General features: G+C 37.9%; 1 protein-coding gene across 1 annotated transcript in view; it reads right to left on the bottom strand.

The window, feature by feature from the left end:
• MAP3K21 (mitogen-activated protein kinase kinase kinase 21) overlaps positions 1–21,750 on the bottom strand; it is a 47,673-nt gene that overhangs the window by 5,359 nt on the left and 20,564 nt on the right. The window contains exons 2-6 of the mRNA XM_015820612.1: positions 20,054–20,234; positions 15,777–15,925; positions 14,487–14,662; positions 8,970–9,210; positions 6,245–6,367 (exon numbers count right to left, since the gene is read on the bottom strand). Coding sequence (XP_015676098.1) covers positions 6,245–6,367; positions 8,970–9,210; positions 14,487–14,662; positions 15,777–15,925; positions 20,054–20,234 — 870 coding nt within the window. The remainder of the gene's footprint in view (positions 1–6,244; positions 6,368–8,969; positions 9,211–14,486; positions 14,663–15,776; positions 15,926–20,053; positions 20,235–21,750) is intronic.

Genomic DNA, 21,750 nt, shown 5'->3' with positions numbered 1-21,750 from the left:
AATCACTGAAGAAACAATTAAGAGAATATACATGAATCCACCCAGTGGCATTTTGCCTAGATAGTAAATCAACACCAGTTTCAAAAATTTTCTCAAATAGCAGTCTCAGCGCCCAACGATTGCATGCTAGGAATGGCTTAACAAAGTCTGGCAGAGAACAGCATGTGAACAATTTCATGTAGCCCTCGACTTACAACCACAAACTTTGAACCCCAAAGTTCCATTGCTAAGCAGGACAGTTGTTAAGTGAGTTTTGTCCCATTTTACGACCTTTTTTGCCACAGTTCTAAAGTGAATCATTTCAGTTGTTAAGTGAATCAGGGATTCATTAAACAAATCTGACTTTCCCCATTGGCTTAGTTTGTCAGAAGCCAGCTGGGAAGGTTACCAATGGTGATCATGTGATCCCGGGGCAGTGCAACTATCACAAATACATGCCAAGTGCCCGAATTTTGATCAAGTCACCATGAGGATGCAACAGTCATAAGTGTGAAAAACCGTCATGACACTTTTTTCAGTGCCATCCTAACTTTGAATGGTCACTAAGCAAATGGTTGTAAATCAAGGACTACCCATATACAGTGTTTTCATGGAGGACGAGGGCTGAGGAGATTGAGGGTCTAGTCTTTCCTAAGACCAGAACATTCACTGGGCGATTATGACCAATCACCCCGTCTAAGAGAATCCTATTCTACAAGGTTGTAGTAAGAAAAGATGGAATACAATTTATGTTGGCCTGAGCTCCTAGGGGGAAAGCCAGATATAGCTAGAATAAACAAATAAATATATAAGTACTTGGTGAACCATCTTTAATTAACTCAGTCCCACAATTTGAAATACTCCCCTCAATAGTTTAATTGCTATTTAATAGTGTGAAATCTCCACTGATGATTTTGTAGCACTTATCCAGTCTCGGCAGCATACCTTGGGCATTTATTTGATTTGAGTCAGTTTATCCATCTATATAAAAAAATATTGACTTCGGCATTGCTACACAACTCCTCTTATACTGCACAGCAATGGAAACAGTTCTGAAGGCAGTGAGAAGATAACAATGACAGCCCAGGCACGATTGTGAGAATGACAGTTTTATATATTACTGCATTTTTTTCTAAATATTCTAGATTATACCTTAATATCTATAAGTACACACACAAAAATTAATTTATACTTCCTGCACACTCTTGAAAACAGTAAAGTTTTTAGGACACTCTAGAATGGGCTGGATGGACTATGGTAAATGGGGATATTGCCCCCCAAAAATCAATGGAAGTACTTTGCTTAATATAAAGTTCCCCTTTCTCTAAGAAACCTCTGTAATTCATGCCCTTGGTTCTGATGATTCCCAATTGTTGGGTGAGAAATTTCTAGAAAAATTGCTACCATCATTGTCCAGGGGGGCATCTAATAGTACTTGCTATTAATTTAAGATTATCAGTGTTGGGTCCCAGTGACTAAGACACAGACTCCTTCCACAGGAAGCAAATGAAGAAGGGGGGAAACCATATGATAGTGTATTCTAAGATCTTTTTCAAATTGCAAGTTCCAGGAGTCCCAGGAACAATCTAAATGCAGAAGATGCATGCAATTTACCTAAGGGCATGTGCATTTTTGAGACTTTCAAGCAATTCTGATAAGTAGTTTCTCTTTTGAACTGAATCTGATTAGGATCAGGGTGAAACCTACACTCCTATCTGCTTCATGAAAGAATTATAAACCCAGTCATTTATTTTGCCCATTTGATGATCTCTGAAAGAAAGAAACCAAGAGCCCAATCTAATTTTCAAAAAAATAAATATTTAATATAATCTTAGTAAACTTTCTATTTGTTGGAGCCTCAGACTGATCATGACGATTATCCTTTTAAATTGAAATATAAGAAAGTTACTGGAGCTAATTCATAGAAATTACAAGTGGATTTGGATGAAAATAAGAATTTTCAGAGAAGAGACAAACACTGTAGAAGAAAGCAGGAGTCAGAATTGGATCTATGGGAATTAAGAAGCCCAGGAGGAAAAAGGGGGGAAAATATATAAAACCAGTTTATTTAATTATAATTAAATAATGAGTTGCTATTTCTGGTAAGGCTTAATGGTTATTTGGATTGTTTTTTTGGAAATGTTTAACAATATAATGGACTAGTTTGTAATATTTATATTATTATTTTTGATATTTAAGAGTTTATTATTTCTGGTAAAATTTAATAGTTTTTAATTCTTTTTTAAATGTTTAATTGTTAAGAGACAGTAGAGGGAGACTTAGACTAAATGGAAAGGGAGACTACATATGTTATTAGGTATTTTTGTAAAAAAAATAATTCTGGATCTTTGCTGATTATTAAGGAGATTCTCTGTTTAGAGATTTAAAGATGAGTTTATAGAAAATGAGGTGAGGTATAGAACGAAGATGCAATTAATGTTGAATATACCGTACTTGCTGTATATAAGTTTCTTATTAGAATTTCTTTCTTTTTTCTTCTTTTGGGGGCCTTCTGCACTTTTTAAATATTTTTCCTTTTTTAAAATGTACTTTTGAGTTAGGTTTTTAAATCTGTTTTATATAATCCTTAATAAAAATTATAGAACTATTATCAAAGATTAATTTCCCAATTTGCAAAAAATTATTTTGTTAAAAATGGATGTGAGCCCTCTTGAAATTTCCTTCTACACAAAAAGTGTCTTGGTAAAGATAAAAAAAAAAGATATCTGTAGTTGTATATCAACCATTTAAATTGTGTGATTGCAGTACAACCCAAAGCAGGGGGGGAAATATGCTGCATGAGTAAGAAAATGGCTTCAACTTTACCCAAATAAGAACACAGGTTTTAACGTTGGGAAGAGCTCTCCTTCAACTTTATCTATTAACTCTGAGGGAATAGAAGATAATGGGAACGAAGGATTAAGAAAATGGTGTTCAAAGTGAAGAAAATAATCTTTTGTTTGCAAGACATCCAGGTTGAAAAACTGACAGACAATACCCTCTTTCAATGCTGGGAAACAGGAGTGATAATTTATTATCCTCAAACAGAACACACTGAATAATTAACCAGCATTAATGACTGAATGCAATGGGAAAATACTGAGATTTAAGCTGAATGTAACACTCCCTTTCTTTTCCTTTGCTGGAAAGGACACGTTCCATGCCAACATGCACTGCTCACATATATTTTTTCAGCCTTTCTAAAGGCAAATGTAGATATTTTTTTAAAAAAATTTAAAGATTAACATGAAAGCAGCATTTCAAATTCTCCAGACGCAACTCAGTTACGCTTATGTGTAATGATCTCACTTGGCCAGTGCACATCTGGCATCCTGTTACTTATAGAAACTGAAAATTGTGCGTTTCTCTTTTGTGAATGGTCAGATCCAGTCAATTACTTCTTTGTAATTAAAATAACACAGAAATTCCATATTTGGAATCAATAAGTTCAAAGTTCAAAATGCTAAGAATAATCAACAGAGAAGACTTTTGTCAGTTATATATCTTTTGGAGTGGTTGAATGTGACATGGGCAAAAATCTATTCACACAACAGTATTTCTTCTTCTTCTTGCCCCCTCTCACCTGCTCTGCCTCAACATCTGGGGGTTCTGGGGGTTAAACAATCTTCCGGAGGAGAGTTTGGGCAAGCGTGAAAAGCTGCAGGGAAACAGCAATCATTCTCTCCAATTCTATCAGCAGAAATCAATTCTGCTGAGGGAAACACATGACTTTATTTACCCCTGACTGTGAAATTGAGGAAGCTTCTGGCTTGCCAATTTTGGAAACAAAATGCTTGACTGATGGACCATGTCTTGATCCAACAAGACACTTGTTTATACTACAGAAATGCAACGTACCAAACTGTATAAGTAAGCAATTTTAAATTTTCCACCTCAACAATTAACAGCTATAACTGTGTGCCCAGTTACAAATGTGCAAATATACTGGTATCAGCAGAGCTGGTAGATAAAATGAGTAACTGCAGTAGTCCCTGCCTTTGACAATGTCCTCTTGGCCGAAGAGTCTTGTGTAACATTCATAAATTCCTTCCTGGAACCTCACTTCTGTTTGGGTCCAAAGTCTCTGGTGAAGGATGAAATTACATATATCCACAACCTCACCAGTACAAAGATATATTTATATTTTCAGTCCTTTGCACAAATGAATACATGTCCCAGGATAATGTTGCAGGATCCAATCTGGGTTGGTCACCAGGACCAGAGGTGGACTCTTTAGTGCTTTCCCATTTACATTCAACCCCAGCAAAAACATGCCTGGCAAAATCTTTTTTTCTGCCCTCTCCCTAAACACTATCTTTTTTTTAGTGCCCAGCCTGCGAATGAGATTTATTTTACACCCAGTTGTCAAGTACAAGTAGTCTTTGACATATGAGCACAATTGAGCCCAAAATTTCTGTTGTTAAATGAGACATATAGTTAAGTGAATTTTGCCCCATTTTACGACCTTTCTTGCCTCAGTTGTTAAGTGAATCACTGCACTTTATAAGTTAATAACCCAGTTATTAAGTGAATCTGGCTTCCCCATTGATTCGGCTTGTGAGAAGGTCGTAAAAGGTGATCACATGATCTTGGGACACAGCAACGGTCATAAATATGAGTCAGTTGCCAAGCATCTGAATTTTGGTCACATGATCATGGGGATGCTGGAAAGGTCGTAACTGTGAAAAACAGTCATAAAGTCACTTTTTTCAGTGCTGTTGTAACCTTAAACGGACACTAAATGAACTGTTGTAAATTGAGGACTACCTGCAATGTTTCTCCCTTAAGCTGATAGCATCCAAACACAGTTGTGAAGTGTGTAAAATCTGTTGTGCTTTGTTGTCTATTACACTGATTAACACTAGTAGGCATTTGTTGAACATTTCAGGTTGATGTGGACATTACGCTTTGCCTCCCTAGTTACGTATCTGTTGCCACTCTCCATTGATTCCCTAAAGAGTTTAACTCAATAATGCTCAGTTGGCAGTAATGTTAGGTGATACTGGTTTAGAGCAATCATGTATTAATAAAGCAGTAGAATGGTAAATGAATCATCTTCCCTACTGCCTCCTCAACAAAATGTAGAGGAAGCTGGAAGTCAGCATCAATATATAAAGAAAAGACAAGAAGGAACGAAGAAATAAATTCTAAGTAAAATTGTTGTTATTCATTTTCTGTCACCAGCCCCATTTTAAAACATTTTATTCCACTTGGGTTACAACAAAATAGGGTGTAGAAGAATGGGCATGAGAAGAAGCCTAAAGAAGACAGGTCAGGTCATGCTATATTTAATGGATGTTTTTCCACTTGCTGCTGGCATGCAGAAACAGGACGACACAGGAATTACCTAATCACTTTGCCTATCAACTGGTGAACAGGCAAAATCAAGATAGCACTATTTGGCAGACAGTCAAAACAGGTGGTAGGATGGGATGGGCATGGAAAGTAGCAAAATAACTGCCTGAATAGTTTTGTGCCAACTCAAGTGGAAATACTTTAATTCAGCAATGGGGAAAGGCCCAATTTAAGAAAAAGAAAGAAAAAGAACTGAATTCTATTTTTTCCTCATTTTCCCTTTTAATAGCTTAGCATGTTACACAGTCTTCTTGTATATTGCATTTATTTGCTTTGTCTTCCTGAGATGAGTGACAATGTACATATCATACCCAACCAACCTTTTATATTAATCAGAGATACTGACAATATATTTTCTACAAGGCAAAAGAATTTACATGAATTGACTCTACAAGACTTATGTAAAAATAAACCTTAGGAATGATTAAGGGAGCATGACAGTATACAGTCTTTTCCCAATTTATCCAAAGTGCTACACCTGATTAAATAGCCAGTTCCGTTGTTGTCTCTTGGTTTGTGTGTGTGAGTGGAGGGCACCATATTTAGGGACACAAGCGGAGATCAGATGAAAGAAAAATAGAATTAATTTAATTTGAACTATCACTGTGATGGTTTAACTCTGCTTCAGATCACAATTAATGGTTATATCAGCACCAGAATTTACCATATTACTACACATTTGTAGAATTACTGGAAATTAACCAATAATCATTATTTTTTTTCATTCTGTGATGTTACCCAATGTAATTTTCTGCCGAAATAGGTCACAATGTGGTCAGTCCAGTTTTTTCTACTCAAACAAGTTTAAGATTACACTTAACAGTATGAAATATTTTTCAGAGTGATAAAAAAAATATTGTCAAATGTATCAAGATCAACAGGATAGAAATACTCATTTTTTAAAACTTACATTGTATAGCTCGAAGGCGAGGAATTATTGGAGGACTACTTGGTGGACTAGAACTATTACTGTTTAAACTTCTGCGCTTATCTATATTTGGGGAAGCTTGCACTGTGATTTTATGCTGAAAATCTGTTATAAATAAAAAAGACAGGTTCAGTCGAAATGTTTCAAAATAAAATTTCAACAACAGACTATCTGGCTGCATTATATTAAATAGACACACATACAGTACAATGTTGAATTTTAGCACATTCTTAAGAAAAATCCTTCACTAATAAGAGCTTAACTTATAAATTCTTTAAGGAAAGCCAATTTGGTGCAATGGTTAAGAAACCAGAAACCAGTTCTGGGCCTGCTTTAGGCGCAATGCCTTCTGGGTGACCTTGGGCCAGTCACTCTCTCTCAGCCTTAGGAAAGAGGCAAGGACAAGTCAGTTCTGAAATCTTGCCAAGAAAACTGCAGAAACTTGTCCATGCAGTCAGCAATAGTCAAGACTGTCTCAAATGCAGTTTTAAAAAATGGTTTGGTATTGCAGTGTTTCTGCATAACTACCTTAAGAGGCAGATTAATTATCCGAGAAGTTTCCTATTTGACTGGAGATTGGAATGTGATTTTCAAAGTATGTATTGTGGAGAACTGACTTTCTTCAGTAGTTAGCTTTGCTGTGCCAGAGAAGCATTTAGGACAGTGATGGCGAACCTTTTAGAGACCGAGTGCCCCAAAACCGCCCCCTGTCCCCACTCTGCCTCCTGCCCTGCCTGCTCCGCCCCTGCCCGCCCCCTGCCCCGCCCACCTGCAGGGCCACGCACTGCCTCCATGGCCTGCTGCAGATCGCCCAGGCAGCCCTGCAGCGCCATGGCAGCTACACCCTCCGCCCACACCCCGCAGCATCATCTGTACGCTATGGGGCACGAGGGTGGAGTCTTGTCCCTACTGCCCGGCTATGTCCTTGGCTGTGCTGCTCCGTGTGGGCCACGTCCGGGGGTGATCCTCCAGGGGGGCTGCTGGTGAGGAGGGGGCCGTGGGGGAGGTGGGGCTGGGGCGACGGTGCATGTGCCCACAGAGAGGGCTCCGAGTGCTGCCTCTGGCACGCGTGCCATAGGTTCGCCACCACTGCTTTAGGATGTGAATGGAAACAGATTCTTATAAGCAGAATAGCAAACATCTAATAGAAACAGCACTCATAAACAGCTCACAGCAGCAGCAGCTCTCAAATCAGTCTGTTATGAAAATGCATTGTGCACAAAAGGTAAATTATAGATAATTAATATAGCAACAATTCTGAGAAAGATGAGACATAACTGATAAATAGCACAGGTTATTGAAATGATGTTGTCAACAGAAAGACTAAGGACACAGAAGCGTGAACAGAAACACCAAATGGATGTACTTATAAATGCTGTGAAGAATTTTGGAAGCCCCTTTTTTCCTGCCTTCCTTTTCAATTTTTCCTCAACTTTTCTTTTCTTTTCTTGCACCTTTTCTTTGATTTCTTTCTTTTTTCTTCCCTATTTTATATTAGTCTGAATGAGTTCTTTTAAAAGCTCAAAAAAAAAATCATATAAGCTAAGAAACACACACGAATAAAAGAGAGTGTGCGTAAAACTTTCCTTTTCGTAATTAGTTACCTAATATAATATAAAGCATCGAGGGTATAGAGCAGGAAGTGTTTTAATCCATCTCTTTTTCAAATTAAATATATAATAGCACCTAGTTAGAAAGTATTATAAATAAGTAATATTAATGCCATCAAAAAGAAGCCATTCTAATTTCATCAGACACATTGAAATTTGAGTTGTTTATGTACTTTCATGAGTTCTTCTAAATTGCAATTAAGTGCAAAAAAGAGACAAAAGACTTGAAAATAATTTGTCCAACTAATAGGAGTGTTATCCATCTTTGTTGCCTTTTACAGTTCTCAAAGGGGTCCGAAGCATTGATATTCATAGAAATGCATGTTATGGGGCCCTACTTCAAACAATTATCCTCAGTATAGTGACATATAAGCTTTCTGTTTTCATGAAGTTTTTATAACTAAAAAGTAGATCAGAAGTCTACACAGAACAAGCAACACTTCTAACTCTCTTCAGAATTTACTAATTTCTTGCATGCATCTAATAGTGCCCCCTGTTTGGGGATTTGAGATTATGACACCAGGCTTATACAAGGCAACTTAGATTCCCTCTGACATTATGTCATGGAGGTGATGTGATTCTTTTGGTCTAAGCAAAGATACCACATCAATTGCTTCAACCAGGCACTTCACCTAACACTGAAGCTTCTTCCTGCCTTTTCTATCCCTTGCCAAAGCAAGAAAAGCCACATGCCATTTGTCAATCCCATGGTTTCTCCATAGGGCACAGAAAAAGGCAAATGGTCTCCTGTTCCATTCACCAATGTTTTTGGGAGGCAAGGCCAAAAGAAGCTGAACATTGTGTCCTCCAGCAGAAATTGACAAGTACCCCCAGAGAAGCAGTGCTGAAAAGGAGCTGCAAAGCAGGGCAAAGCAAAGCAAAGCAAAGTTGGTTGGTTTTGTTTCAGTTGGTTTTGTTTCTAGAAGTGGATGGCACTCACTTGGATCTTTGTCCAAGAAAGCACCCCTCTGAACATCTACCTGAGATGATGCTACTGGCTTTAATGTGGCAATTCTAAAATTGTCAGCAACTGAATTCAACACACTACCTGTCTTAAATAAAGCTGCTCAAGGTAAGGGCAGGAAAAAGGAACAAACCTGAAGGCAGACTAATTCTGTTCCCATCTTTAAGTTTTAATCGACTTTTTTTAAATTTCCCTTTTCTCTTCTTAACGTTAGGCTTCTCTTGATTTAATTGGAATATCAATATATTCAATTCACGTTCCAATACGTCAATCTCCCGTTCTGCTAGCTGCTGCTCTCGTCGTTTCAGCAACTCTTCTTGGGATTTCTGATGAAGAGCAGCTCTTGTTAATTCTTCTTCCCTTGACCTCAGCTCCTAACAATTATAATGGAAATAGTGGTTAGAACATTATCTTCTACCTCCTGATGAACAAGGTGGACCTTCTCACTCCAGTGGTGTCTACCCAACCCAATGGATCTGGCAGGAGAGGCTTGATCTGGGTCCTGTCCATGAGAGAACGCTATATAACGGGACCCAGGAGAAGGGTCTTTTTTGCCATGGCACCCACCCTTTGAAATATCATTCCCCCTCCCCCCCAGCTCAGATTTGCCCTGATCCTGCTGGCTTTTCACAAGGCATTAAAAACATGGCTTTGCCATCAATCCCAAAGCCCAGCTGGGGGTGATACTGATTTTAGGTTATATTAATTGTGACCTGTTAAATTATTCTTGGCTGCTATTTCATATTGTGTGGTGTTATTTGTGGTATTAATCATTGCTTGTGTTTTTAGTCTGTTTTTATTTATTTTTTTAACTGTTAGCTGCCCAGAGTCATGCATATGAGATGGACAGTCCTATATATTAATTAAATAAATGGGTACATTCATAGTGATGTTATTTAGCAATTATCTAAACAGGAGAACCCCCACCGTATAACATGTACAAAACATGGCTAATTGGAAGCAGCCAATTTTCTATTTGTAAAGAATTTGGCTAAGCTTTTTTCAACTGAAAGTTGTAGAGAAACCTCTGAAATATTTGCAAGAACAAATTGCATATTTAGCTGTACCATTATCACTGCAAGAAACAGTCGATGCTTATAGTTCTATGAAAACAAAGAAAGCTTGCTATAATTTCCATAGACATATATAGGATACTGAAGATGGATAAAGACTGATACTTTCCCACAAGTCAATGGGGATGTCTGGGAAACTAGCAGAGAATAAGTCAGTGGGGATCGTGTGACTATGGCTAATGGCAGGATTGTGTTCAAGTGATGCTCCAGATGTTTTGGAATTGCACTCAAGGCACCTATTACTCTTGGTGCTATCTTTGCTTCCATTTGCCACATTATTGTTATTAATCAGTATTATTTCCCCCTATCACTTGGGTTTCTTGCTAACTTCTGTAAGAGATTACAAAGTCTGTGTCTATGTTATTATTTTAGCATAATTCTGCTGTTTGGAGGAGAGAAGATAGAAATAATCATTTTCAGTAAGGTACCAGTTAATTAGAATGTAACAGACATGGCAGTCCCCAAGGGTAGCATTCCTGCCTGTGAAATTTAAATGTAAATAACAAGTTTCAGTTAAACTGACAAGCATGGAAAGTTTTCCATTAAGATGTGTAAATGAAGAACATGTAACCTGCTTCATTTTATGCACATGTTATAAAATCAGAGGGATAACAAGCAGGATATTTTTATTTTTCACTATACAGAATACAAAACCAATTTCTAGACTATTAATCATTCCTATTAATCATTCCTTTGTACAGGCTTCATCCTTCTTGCTGCAAGTGATTTTCCTAAGGATGAGTATATTGGTGTTGGTTATGACCTTTAAAGCCCGTAATGGCATGGGTCCAAGCTACCTGATGAACTGCATCATCCCGCTAGGACAAGTATGTCCTAATCATGCCAGCAGAGATGGCCTACTTCGGATCCTATCTGTCAAAGAACTCCAACTATGAGGATAAGGAAGAAGAGCCTTCTCTATTGCAGCGCCCAGTCTTTGGAAAATCTTACCCTCTAAACTAAGATCTGCCCTCCCCCGCCATCCTTTCACAAAAACTTGAAGAGCTGGCTCTGCTGGTTGGCCAAGGCACCAAATGGGGAGTTCCACACTGGAGATGGATGCTGGACTGATGGCAGAGTCCCCCTCCCCTTCTTGTTCTCTGCTCTCCACTCATCCATCTATTTGGTTATCGTATTGAGGTATTCTTGTTATGTTTCTTTTTCATTGTTTATTTTATTGTTCTATTGTTTTAGTCCTGTTTACACTCCTTTCATTTTCTTCTTGCTATTATTGTAAACCTCCTAGAATAGCCCCACAGTGAGATAGGTGGCAAATAAATTAAACATACAAATAAATACGTAACTTTGGTTGTTTCCAGGGACGTGGCAAACCAATAAACCAAGTAAGTTTTAAGCATCAACCTCCAGCGCTGTCTCAATTATAACAATAAATCTGGGCCCCTCATCTGCCCCAAAGACCTATGTAATTCTTAAAATTCTAGGAATTCTCAATTCACTGTTTGGAAATGAGGCAAACTCTAAAACATTCAAAGAACTACTCAAACTATTTATTCTGAAAAGGAATGTTTTTTAAAAATGATAATAATAACAACAAAAATGGCAGCCAGTCTTTAAGAACTAAATGTCATAATGGTAAATGAGAACAAACAATTAGGTAAAGAGCACCATTGATTTAGAAAAAAAAGTTTAATTCTTGAGTGACTGACTCAAAGGGATGGTGCTCATCTCCAATTCTCAGCAGAAGGAACCTGCGTTGTCTGAGACACGTTTCTGTCATCATGTGGCCAACATAAAAATATGGAATGCAGTAACCTTCCTGTTGAAGCGATACCTATTTATCTTGAATGCATTTGGGTTAATATAAAAGGGGGGGGAATGACATTGTCATAGGTGTATACTATAGGCCACCCAACCAAACAGAGGAAATAGATGAACTTTTTGCTAGTCAGCTAACTAAGGTATATAGGAAGCACATCACAATAGTAATGGGTGACTTTAATTACCTTGACATCAACTGGGAGACGAACTCTGCATCAAGTGGAAGATCAAACAGATTCCTGACAAACCTAGCAGACAACCTTGTCTCCCAAAAAGTAGAGAAGGGAACTAGGGGATTAGCCATTTTGGATCTAATTCTCACTAACAGAGATGAAATGATAGAAGGTGTTGAAGCCACAGGAACCTTGGGAGGAAGTGATCATGCAATATTGGAATTCAACATTATGGAAGCACAAGCAATAGAACACAGTCAAACTAGAGTCTTGGACTTTAAGAGAGCTAATTTCAATAAACTTAGAGAGGGCTTGGGAAGGATTCCATGGATGAGAATCCTCAAGGGAAAAATAACTCAAGAAGCTTGGGAAATTTTGAAAAGTGAGATAATAAAAGCCCAGTCTAGCACAATACCAACAAAGAAGAAAAATAACAGCTCTCAAAAGAAACCAGCATGGCTGCATAAAGAACTCTCTGATAAAATGAAAGATAAAAAGGACAAGTATAAAAAGTGGAAAGAGGGGCATATAACTAAGGCAGAATATCAGCAAATAGCCCAAAATGAACTGAGGCTTGCGACTGAAGTAAAAAATAACAAAAAAAGCTTCTTTCAACATGTAAAAAACAAGAAAAAAGTTAAGGAAATGATTGGTCCATTAGTAGGGGAAAGTGGCAAGAAGGTGCAAGCAACAGGGAGAAAGCAGAACTATTTAACTCGTTTTTTGCATCTGTCTTTACACAAAGGCAAAAAATAGTCCAACCTATCAAAAACAGTGCCATAAAAAACAGAATAGAAACACAAGTTAAGATAGGCAAAAAAAATGGTAAGTGAGCACCTGTCCAGCCTAGATGAGTTCAAATACAACAGGACCAGATGTATTACACCCCAAGGTCCTCAAGGAACTGGCAGATGTGATCTCAGAACCACTGAACTATATTTTTCAAAGATCCTTGAGCACTGGGGAACTACCAGAGGACTGGAAAATAGCTGATGTAGTTCCCATCTTCAAAAAAGGGGGAAAAAATGGATCCAGGAAATTACAGACCTATCAGCCTGACCTCAATATCTGGGAAGATTCTGGAAAAGATAATCAAACAATGAATCAGCAAACACCTAGAGGCAAACAAAGTCATTACTAAAAGCCAACATGGGTTTGTCAAAAACAGATCATGCCAGACAAATCTTACTGCATTCTTTGACCAAGTGACAAAATTAGTGGACCAGAGGAATGCTGTGGATATAATTTACTTGGACTTCAGTAAGGCATTTGATAAAGTAGATCACAACCTATTACTTGATAAGATAGAAAAATGTGGGCTAGACAGCATCACCACCAGATTGATTCGTAACTGGCTGACCGGCTGTACTCAGCATGTGGTCTTCAATGGAACTGCATCTACATGGAGGGAAGTGTATAGTGGGGTGCCCCAGGGCTCTGTTCTAGGCCCAGTGCTCTTCAACACCAATGATTTGGACGAGGGGATAAATGGGGAACTCATCAAATTTGCAGATGACACCAAGCTGGCAGGAATAGCGAACACTCCAGAAGACAGGCTTAAGATACAGGAGGATTTGGACAGACTTGAACACTGGGTGCTATCTAACAAAATGAAATTCAATGGTGAAAAAAGTAAGGTTCTACATTTAAGTAAGGAAAACCAAATGTACAGGTATAGTATAGGTGGTACCTTGTTCAATAGTAGTAACTGTGAGAGGGATCTCAGAGTCCTAGTGGACAATCACTTAAATATGAGCCAGCAGTGTGCTGCAGCTGCCAAAAAGGCCAACACAGTGCTGGGCTGCATTAACAGAGGGATAGAATCAAGATCACGTGAAGTGTTAATACCACTTTACAATGGCCACTCTTGGAATACTGCATCCAGTTTTGGTCACCATAATGTAAAAAAGATGTTGAGACTCTAGAAAGAGTACAGAAAAGAGCAACAAAGATGATTAGGGGACTGGAGGCTAAAACATATAAGGAACAGTTGCTGGAATTGGGTATGTCTAGTTTAATGAAGAGAAGGACAAGGGGGACATGATAGCAGTGTTCCAATATCTCAGGGGCTGCCACAAAAAAGAGGGAGTCAAGCTATTCTCCAAAGCACCTGAAGGCAGGACAAGAAGCAAAGGATGGAAACTAATCAAGGAGAGAAGCAACCTAGAACTAAAGAGAAACTTCCTGACAGTTAGAACAATTAACCAGTGGAACAACCTGCCTCCAGAAGCGGTGAATGCTCCAACACTGGAAGTTTTTAAGAAGAGACTGGACAGCCATTTATCTGAAATGGTACAGGGTTTCCTGCCTGAGCAGGGGGTTGGACTAGATGACCTCCAAAGTCTCTTCCAACTTTTTTTTTTNTTATTATTATTATTATTATTATTATTATTATTATTATTATTATTATTATTATTATTATTATTATTATTACATGCATTTGCATCCTTTCAAACTGCTAGGTTGGCAGGAGCTGGGGCAGGAGCACAGTGCTCAGGACTTGAGCCAAGCTGACAAACTGAGCTTCTTAACTGCTGAGCTATTGCACCTCTCCCCAATGATTATGCAAACTTTATTTAAGCAAGTACAGTCCCACAATCTCAATGTACTTTAGAATTCACTCACTTTTTCCTTGGTTCTCAGTTCATCGAATATCTGCTGGATTTCTAGTTTCCAGTCATCTTGCATAGAATGGAAAGATTCTTGAGGCATCTCAGTCTGTACAGCCCCCTCAATGGCAGTCAGCTGCTCAAGAATCATAGTAAATGATGGACGAATATGGGGATCCTGTGCCCAGCACTCTGAAATTCACCAATTACATTTGTCAGAAGAATAAGACTAATTGACTCTAAGTCCACCTTGCAGAAATATGTATAATAATAATAATAATAATAATAATAATAATAATAATAATAATAGATATTTTTCTCTCTCGTGCAGATTCAGTTCTATGAACATTTGATGAAAATCAACAGAGAACTTTCTTGATGTGTTCTCGTACAAATTGCAATGGAGAAACAGTTTCCAAAAGGTAGTCACGTATAAACCTAGGAGCGGAGTATTACATCTGAAGCATATGACTTGCATTATGCATGGAGTGTTATAAACACAATCTTCAAAATGCCTGTGATCCTTTCACTTTCAAAAAGGGATAGCAGAAAGGCAAACAGAACATAGGTACATCCAACACATGTCTCTGAGCAGAAAGGCAGGATATAAAATAAATTAGTAACAGTAATTAGTATTAGCTCATGTGCTGTGTGCAATAGGAATGATGAGACCTACTGAGCCCATGTACCCATGTCCTGCCAAAGCGCCTTTTTAAAAAAAAAATTCCATTTTTTTTCCTCACATGACTTGTTCTAAGGAATGATTTTAGTGCCACTTTTTAATTATTTTTAAATGTTGGAATGACAAAAGGAGTGACATTCTGATAAAGGGTGTGACTGATATACTGTCTAGTTTTATCACTCCAATGACAAGGTCTTTTGATTTCCTATAAGACCAAACGTAATATACTGGCTATTGTCCTGGGAACCCATTCAAATCCTCACTCAAGGAACTTGGGTGGAACACAAAAGAAACATTTAGATATTTCACACTCTTTTAACTGAAGCTACACCTCCTATGGCTGCTCTTTGAGAAGAAAGACAGAATATAACTGATTGAATCAATAAGCAAGCTAGTACTTCCAAAGATGAATGCAACTTTCAAAAAAAACGAACCGCATATTTAATATACCAAGTATATTAAAGCATATTTAGTACAGGACTTCAGTGGAATGGAAAAATGTTTTCTGACTCCGAATAAAAGCTAGCCTAGTACCAAATGAAACACCGACATTAAAAGTCACATATGTTATAGAGAACATGCAGGCAATCTTACATCAGCTGTCTTAATAAGCAGCACAAGTACCTTTCATTAGTTTAGCAAATGGTTCAGGACAGGTGGATGGAATGGGCAAAGTAAGTTTATTGACAGCAACGCCGTAAGCCACAGCAAGACCATCAATGCCACGGTAAGGAACCTCTCCTGTAAGCAGTTCCCACAGCAATACGCCATAACTATAAATAAATTTGCAAACAGTTAATTGTGCTTGTTTAATGCTAACACATGATTTCCTTAAGGTAGGGAAGGACAGCAGTCTGCCTAGAAAGTATTCTAGTAGGGGGGAGAAAATAAAATCCAGAAAGAGAGCATCTGCCTTCCCCCATCTGGGGCCATTGGAATATGTTGGACTTCCCGTAATCCCCAACTTCCATGCTTCTGTTTAAAGAAAGTTTAACTCCAATATATCTTACGAGCATCAAGTTAAGGAAGGATGCACTATAACAGCGCCATGGCAATGTTCTGCATCCTCCCAAAAGTAGATTTGATAGTATACACTTTTGCAGCAAAATGAAACACACTAAACCTCCAGGATATTTGAATCCAGAAAGTTTTATTATGCAGACAATTAAATTATTCCTCCCCCAAGATTTTCAGCCAGAATAATATACACCAACATTTGTATTTCACTGTTGTTCTACAACTTGATTTGAAGTTGACTGAAATTTAGTTATTCTTCAGTTGCAAAAGGAAACAAATTATCATTTCACTGTTGTTCTAAAACTTGATTTGAAGTTGATTGAAATTTAGTTATTCTTCAGTTGCAAAAGGAAACAAATTATCACGTCTTTTACACCAGGCTTGATGATCTTATAGTGTTAGGTGGGGCGTTTTTGTAAAGCTGGTTTCCAAAATGCTCTTGAGCTTGAGGGAAATTGGTTAATTTTCTTCACAAAAATGTATTTCAGCTAATCAACCCATAAGGTTGGAAAATGAAATGTTTTCAGAGTTGAAGTGACAGAGTTTAGTAAATTTCATTAGCATTAGGAGTGATTTGAAGCATTGTACAGAAAGACTAACAATGAATGTAACATGTAGCAAATGGCACCCATTCTGCCTTGCTTTATCTGTATGTCAATGGGAGGCCTCAGCACATATCACCATGTAACCATTACTCCCCTTCCTTAAACAAGAAATCAGGCTTAGTGTTTCCTTTGTTGATTTAGCAAAAAGGTTCAGGGATTATGGGAGATATACACAGGCTTCATCTCCAGTTAAGTGCCAGTATACTATCAATTCACTGTGGGAGAAGGGCATATCAGAAAAGCACAACCAGATTCTCCCTCATAGGCCTTACTAAGCAGAAATCAAGTTCCATCTTTGTATATTTACTTTGCATAATTATTTAAGAAAATGCAAGATGAAAAAAAAAAAGCAGGAATAGCAAATATTCGAGAATCAAAAGTAATGTCAAGGTATTAGCAAAGCCTCAAAGGAAATTCACTCTCAAATGGCATGATGACAACAGAAGGTAACTGGGGCCTGCAATTAAATTGTTTAGGAAAAATGACAGATTATCTTCCTGCATTGTAACTATACTGAAACTGAGCCAATGGCAACCACTCCTTTCCATACGCAACTCAGGCTACAGTGTTAAGAACATTTTGATTTGCCTTCGAAAACAATCAAATGACATTGTTCCTAAGCAAATGGATGCGTAGAAACTTTTAAGAAATGTCCTATGGTGGAATGCATAAGAAAAAAAGATATAAGTTTAGTAAGTGACAAGCTAAGAATAAACATGTGCATGCAATATTTTTTTCCTCTTTTTAAAGATCAAAGAATGCTGAGGATAAAATAACAAAAAGGCTTCTGCATTTTCTTGCTACAGGGAAAATAATAATCAAGGGTGCAGAGCAGAAATAAGAGGAGCAAAGAAACACAAAGGGAATCTGGAGTTTTTAATTATCAGCTTTCACTTTCTTCTGTTTTAAGGAAAGAAAAACTGACCCATGAGGCTTTGTAGAGGAGCTTGAAGCTGTATAGACTCTGTCTACAAAATAATCTCTGTGTTCTGGGTAGACTTGATGTCTCTCCTGGCTGCTTTTAGATGTTATACTAAATCATGGCTTAGAATTACAAGCATGTACATGCAAACTTTGGGCTTAGGTGCTTCTCCTCCTCGCTGGCTACTAGCATAGCTGAGTGGCATTCAGAAGGTTTTGCTTTCATTTCAGATTAGTCAGAGTGTTATGAATTTTAAAAGCTTCAAACCTTAGAGGGAACAAACTTAGTTTTGTGTGTGAAGTGGAATGCATACTTTGCAAGGCCACAGAATAGGATTTGCTTTCTTTTGGACTAGCTGGATGAGCAGCTAGAGCAGTGGTTCTCAACCTTTTTAATGCCGCGACCCCAACCGGTCGTAAGTCGAGGACTAAACCAGTCGTAAGTTGAGGACTACCCAACCGGTCGTAAGTCGAGGACTTTCCCTGCCCGGGAGCGCCGCACATGCGTGGTTCCGCCCCCTGTGCCGGCCGAGGCGTAGCTGGCAAGTGGCAGAGACGGAGCAGGCCGACCACCAGCTGGCCCAGCCCAAGGGAGGTAAGGCACCCGCCGGAAAAGGGGGGAAAAATGGCGGACAAAAAAATGGCGGACAGCCTTGCTTGGCGACCCCCGTGAAATGGTCGATCGACCCCAAATGGGGTCCTGACCCACAGGTTGAGAACCACTGAGCTAGAGGTCAGTGAGGAAACTACTGCTTGGAGCCACAGAGTTTGTGCATTCCTGGCTGACTTCTTGCTGATTTTTGTGCTCTACCCATATTTCTAACCAATTCACAAAGGTGTAGCATTACAGAAGATGTAAACTAGGAATTGGACAAATAAGACAATTGTGATTTAACAAATCACAATTAAACAAGCAATAGTTTAACCTTTTTTTGACATTAGCTTGGTTTGCATAACATGGCGAGTATGGTAATATGTAGTAGAACAGGGGGTCTTCAAACTTGGGCCTTTTATGACTTGTGGACTTCAACTCCCAGAATTCTTCAGCCAGCGTGCCTGGCTGAGGAATTCTGGGAGTTGAGGTCCACAAGTCATAAAAGGCCCAAGTTTGAAGACGCCTGCAGTAGAAGATAAAGCCTTAGAAGGGCTCTTTGCAATTGCACTACAAGAATATATAAACCCTATGTTTCTTTTGCTTTTTTAAAACATGGGTTTGACATTGTCTCTGATCCAGCTTATAAAACTTGAAAATTGGGAGTAATGTATCCAAACTAGGAAGCCAAGGCACAATAACTGCTCAAACCAGAGAACCTGACAAAGTGGCTTATTCTTCATAATTAAAATTGGTATAAATTTGGAATAAAATATTACTCTTGTATAATGGTATTCATATTGTCTTTTCACTAGTTATTAAGCCCTTTAAAGCTATTTCAACTCACCTTTATTAATAAATGAGTATCAGATTTATTACAGCATACATTTAATTAAACAGCATATTAGATCACTTTTAGAATACTGTTGGCCTGGCAGAAAGCTCTCTGAAGAAGATCTATCCTTCCAGATATGCCTTCTCATCTTCCAGCAAAAAAATGGGAAGGAGGAGGGGGCCTTTGCACCATGTGCTAAGCTATGGTTTATTTAAGCATATTTTGTAGAAAACAGTGAATCAATCCACATTAAACCTTAGTGTGATGTGCAAACTCACTGCTGTCTCCATCAGTCCTATGGCCAAGAACCATGTCTACCTTTCTCCACATGCAACAGTTATAGAGTAAAAAAAACTGTTACTAAACACTTGGGTTTTGTGATTTACTGGACCCACAACATTCCCTTTTCCTATCAAAGAATCCACAGAGTAATGGATAAAATTCTACATTTAGAATTGTGTATGTTTCACAACCTGTTTATTAGATTAGATTAGATTAGATTAGATAACCTTTATTGTCATTTTTTACTGTGGGCACAACAGCACACATTAAAAATGAAATTTAGTTGCTTGCTCTCGAAGTGTACACATACATATTTAAACATACTATATACAACATATGTATAGATCTACATCCTTACATATAAGTAACATATAAATATTAATCACTGTCCATCTTGAATACATAATGGAAGGAGGAAGCTTTAGAGTTCACAAACTCTGAACTGCTTTGAAATCCTTTATGGTTTAAAAGCACTATGCAATTATTGTTTAAATCTAAAAATTAAGCATCTCCTATTTTTTTTTTTAAAAACTGTCAATAAAAAATAGAACCATTAAGGTTATTTTGCATGCATATTAGGAGAAAACCATTGAACATAAGGTTGGTTCAAATTTTATTTAGTTATACAGAAGTCATTTAAATACTTTACCTCCAAAGGTCACTTCCTTTAGAAAACATGGATGATTTAATGACCTCAGGAGCCATCCATGCATAGGTTCCTGCAGTACTCATTTTGGTTGTTCGGTGCCACTCTCTTGCCAAGCCAAAATCTGTGATTTTCAGAGTTTTGTTGTGGATGTCATCATTTTCTATCCTCTCAAGCAACAGTACTGTAAAAGACATAAATGTTTTCATTGTCAGTTTTATTAACAAAGTCCATGTAAGCATAATCTATCTCTGCTTATTTGAAACCTCCATATATAATTTTGATTTAAAATGTATTTATCACTACAATGACTTATATCTTCAGATTCTTCCTTCAACTACACTGCTATCTCTAATGCTGTAAGCCTGAATTATAGAGCCATGTAAACAGAGTGGCATTGTTCAGTCAGAAGTTAGAGAAAAAATATACGAGTTGCCTTATATTGTTCTTTCTCCGATGATTCGAAATGAAAATCACTGAAACTTGTTCACAAAACGGGAAACCAGGTTTATAGAATGAGGAACCAAACGTCACAAGCTGACATATTATCCCTGACTAATTCATACACATTTTACATTTAGTTTATATACTATTGTTGCTAATGGCAGCAACTGAGTTCAAGAACACTTGAGATAGACACAGGTCAAAGTCTGGTTTACAGATAGTAAATTGAGATTAAGGTGTTTTTTTCTGGGTAATCTATACTGCAACACGCTATTAAGCAGTAACTAGTTAAAGTAGCCCTGGCCATGGAATGAATTCAAGCGAAAGGCTGATGCCCTCTCATCTTTTTAACTGTAGGGCATGTTTAATATTTTACTATTTCTGAAAAAGTGGTGCATATTATCAACCTGTTTTGAAGCACAAATCAAATACCAAAGAAAGTTTAATGAAACTCAGTGCCCAAGTTGGCAATAATTAGTTCCAAGAGCATGCCGTAAAGGTAATGATTTGAACATGATGGCCTTTGTACTTTAATGAAAGAGGTTTTGTTCTAAATTCCACAGATGCAAAGTGGAATTCCACAAATTCCATGTCAGCCAGGCAGTCTAACCGAAACCAAACACAATCTGATTTGGAAAGGTGATAATTGGCAGCCAGCCAGTCTTCTACTTTCTTTTTTTTTTTCCCCTGAGGGAGGAGAGACAAAAAGAGCACAGATGCAAGGCCACTTATCTACCACAAGCAGAATGGAGAATTACAACTGCTACAGACATGCTACATTTTCCCCACCTTACCTTCGTTTATCATACTGGGTGGTGGAGTGCTTGACATAAACAAACTGAACAGGCGACATGGCCTTGTGATGGAACAAATTCTTGTGGTCTGTTGCTTAGCAACCTGTAGGAGGCCATCCCTCTTGCACTCCTACAGATATTTGCTTCCCATTAGCTTCATATCAAAACCAGTGACCTTTACAACTTGGACCGATTCTGTGCACTCAACTATACATAGCTGAAATTCAGTGTATATGTACACAGAAACATACGAACATACACAGAATCTGAAAGTTGCTTTACCCACAAATCATAAAATAAATACAACTTGACAACCAATTCCACAAGTGACTGGATGAACCTGATTTGTTTGCAAAACATTCAGTCCAATTTGAAGACATAAAAGTTCTTTTTTTTATCAGAACTAAAATTAGGGTTGAATTCAATCGGTCAGTTCAGGGGATGGTACCAAGAAAAAAAGAA

Source organism: Protobothrops mucrosquamatus, unplaced genomic scaffold (assembly GCF_001527695.2).
Source record: "Protobothrops mucrosquamatus isolate PMUCROS unplaced genomic scaffold, P.Mucros_1.0 scaffold1149, whole genome shotgun sequence".
Classification (NCBI taxonomy): Eukaryota; Metazoa; Chordata; class Lepidosauria; order Squamata; family Viperidae; genus Protobothrops; species Protobothrops mucrosquamatus.
The sequence above is the reverse complement of the archived record's forward strand: the minus strand, read 5'-3'. Positions and strand labels throughout refer to the sequence as shown.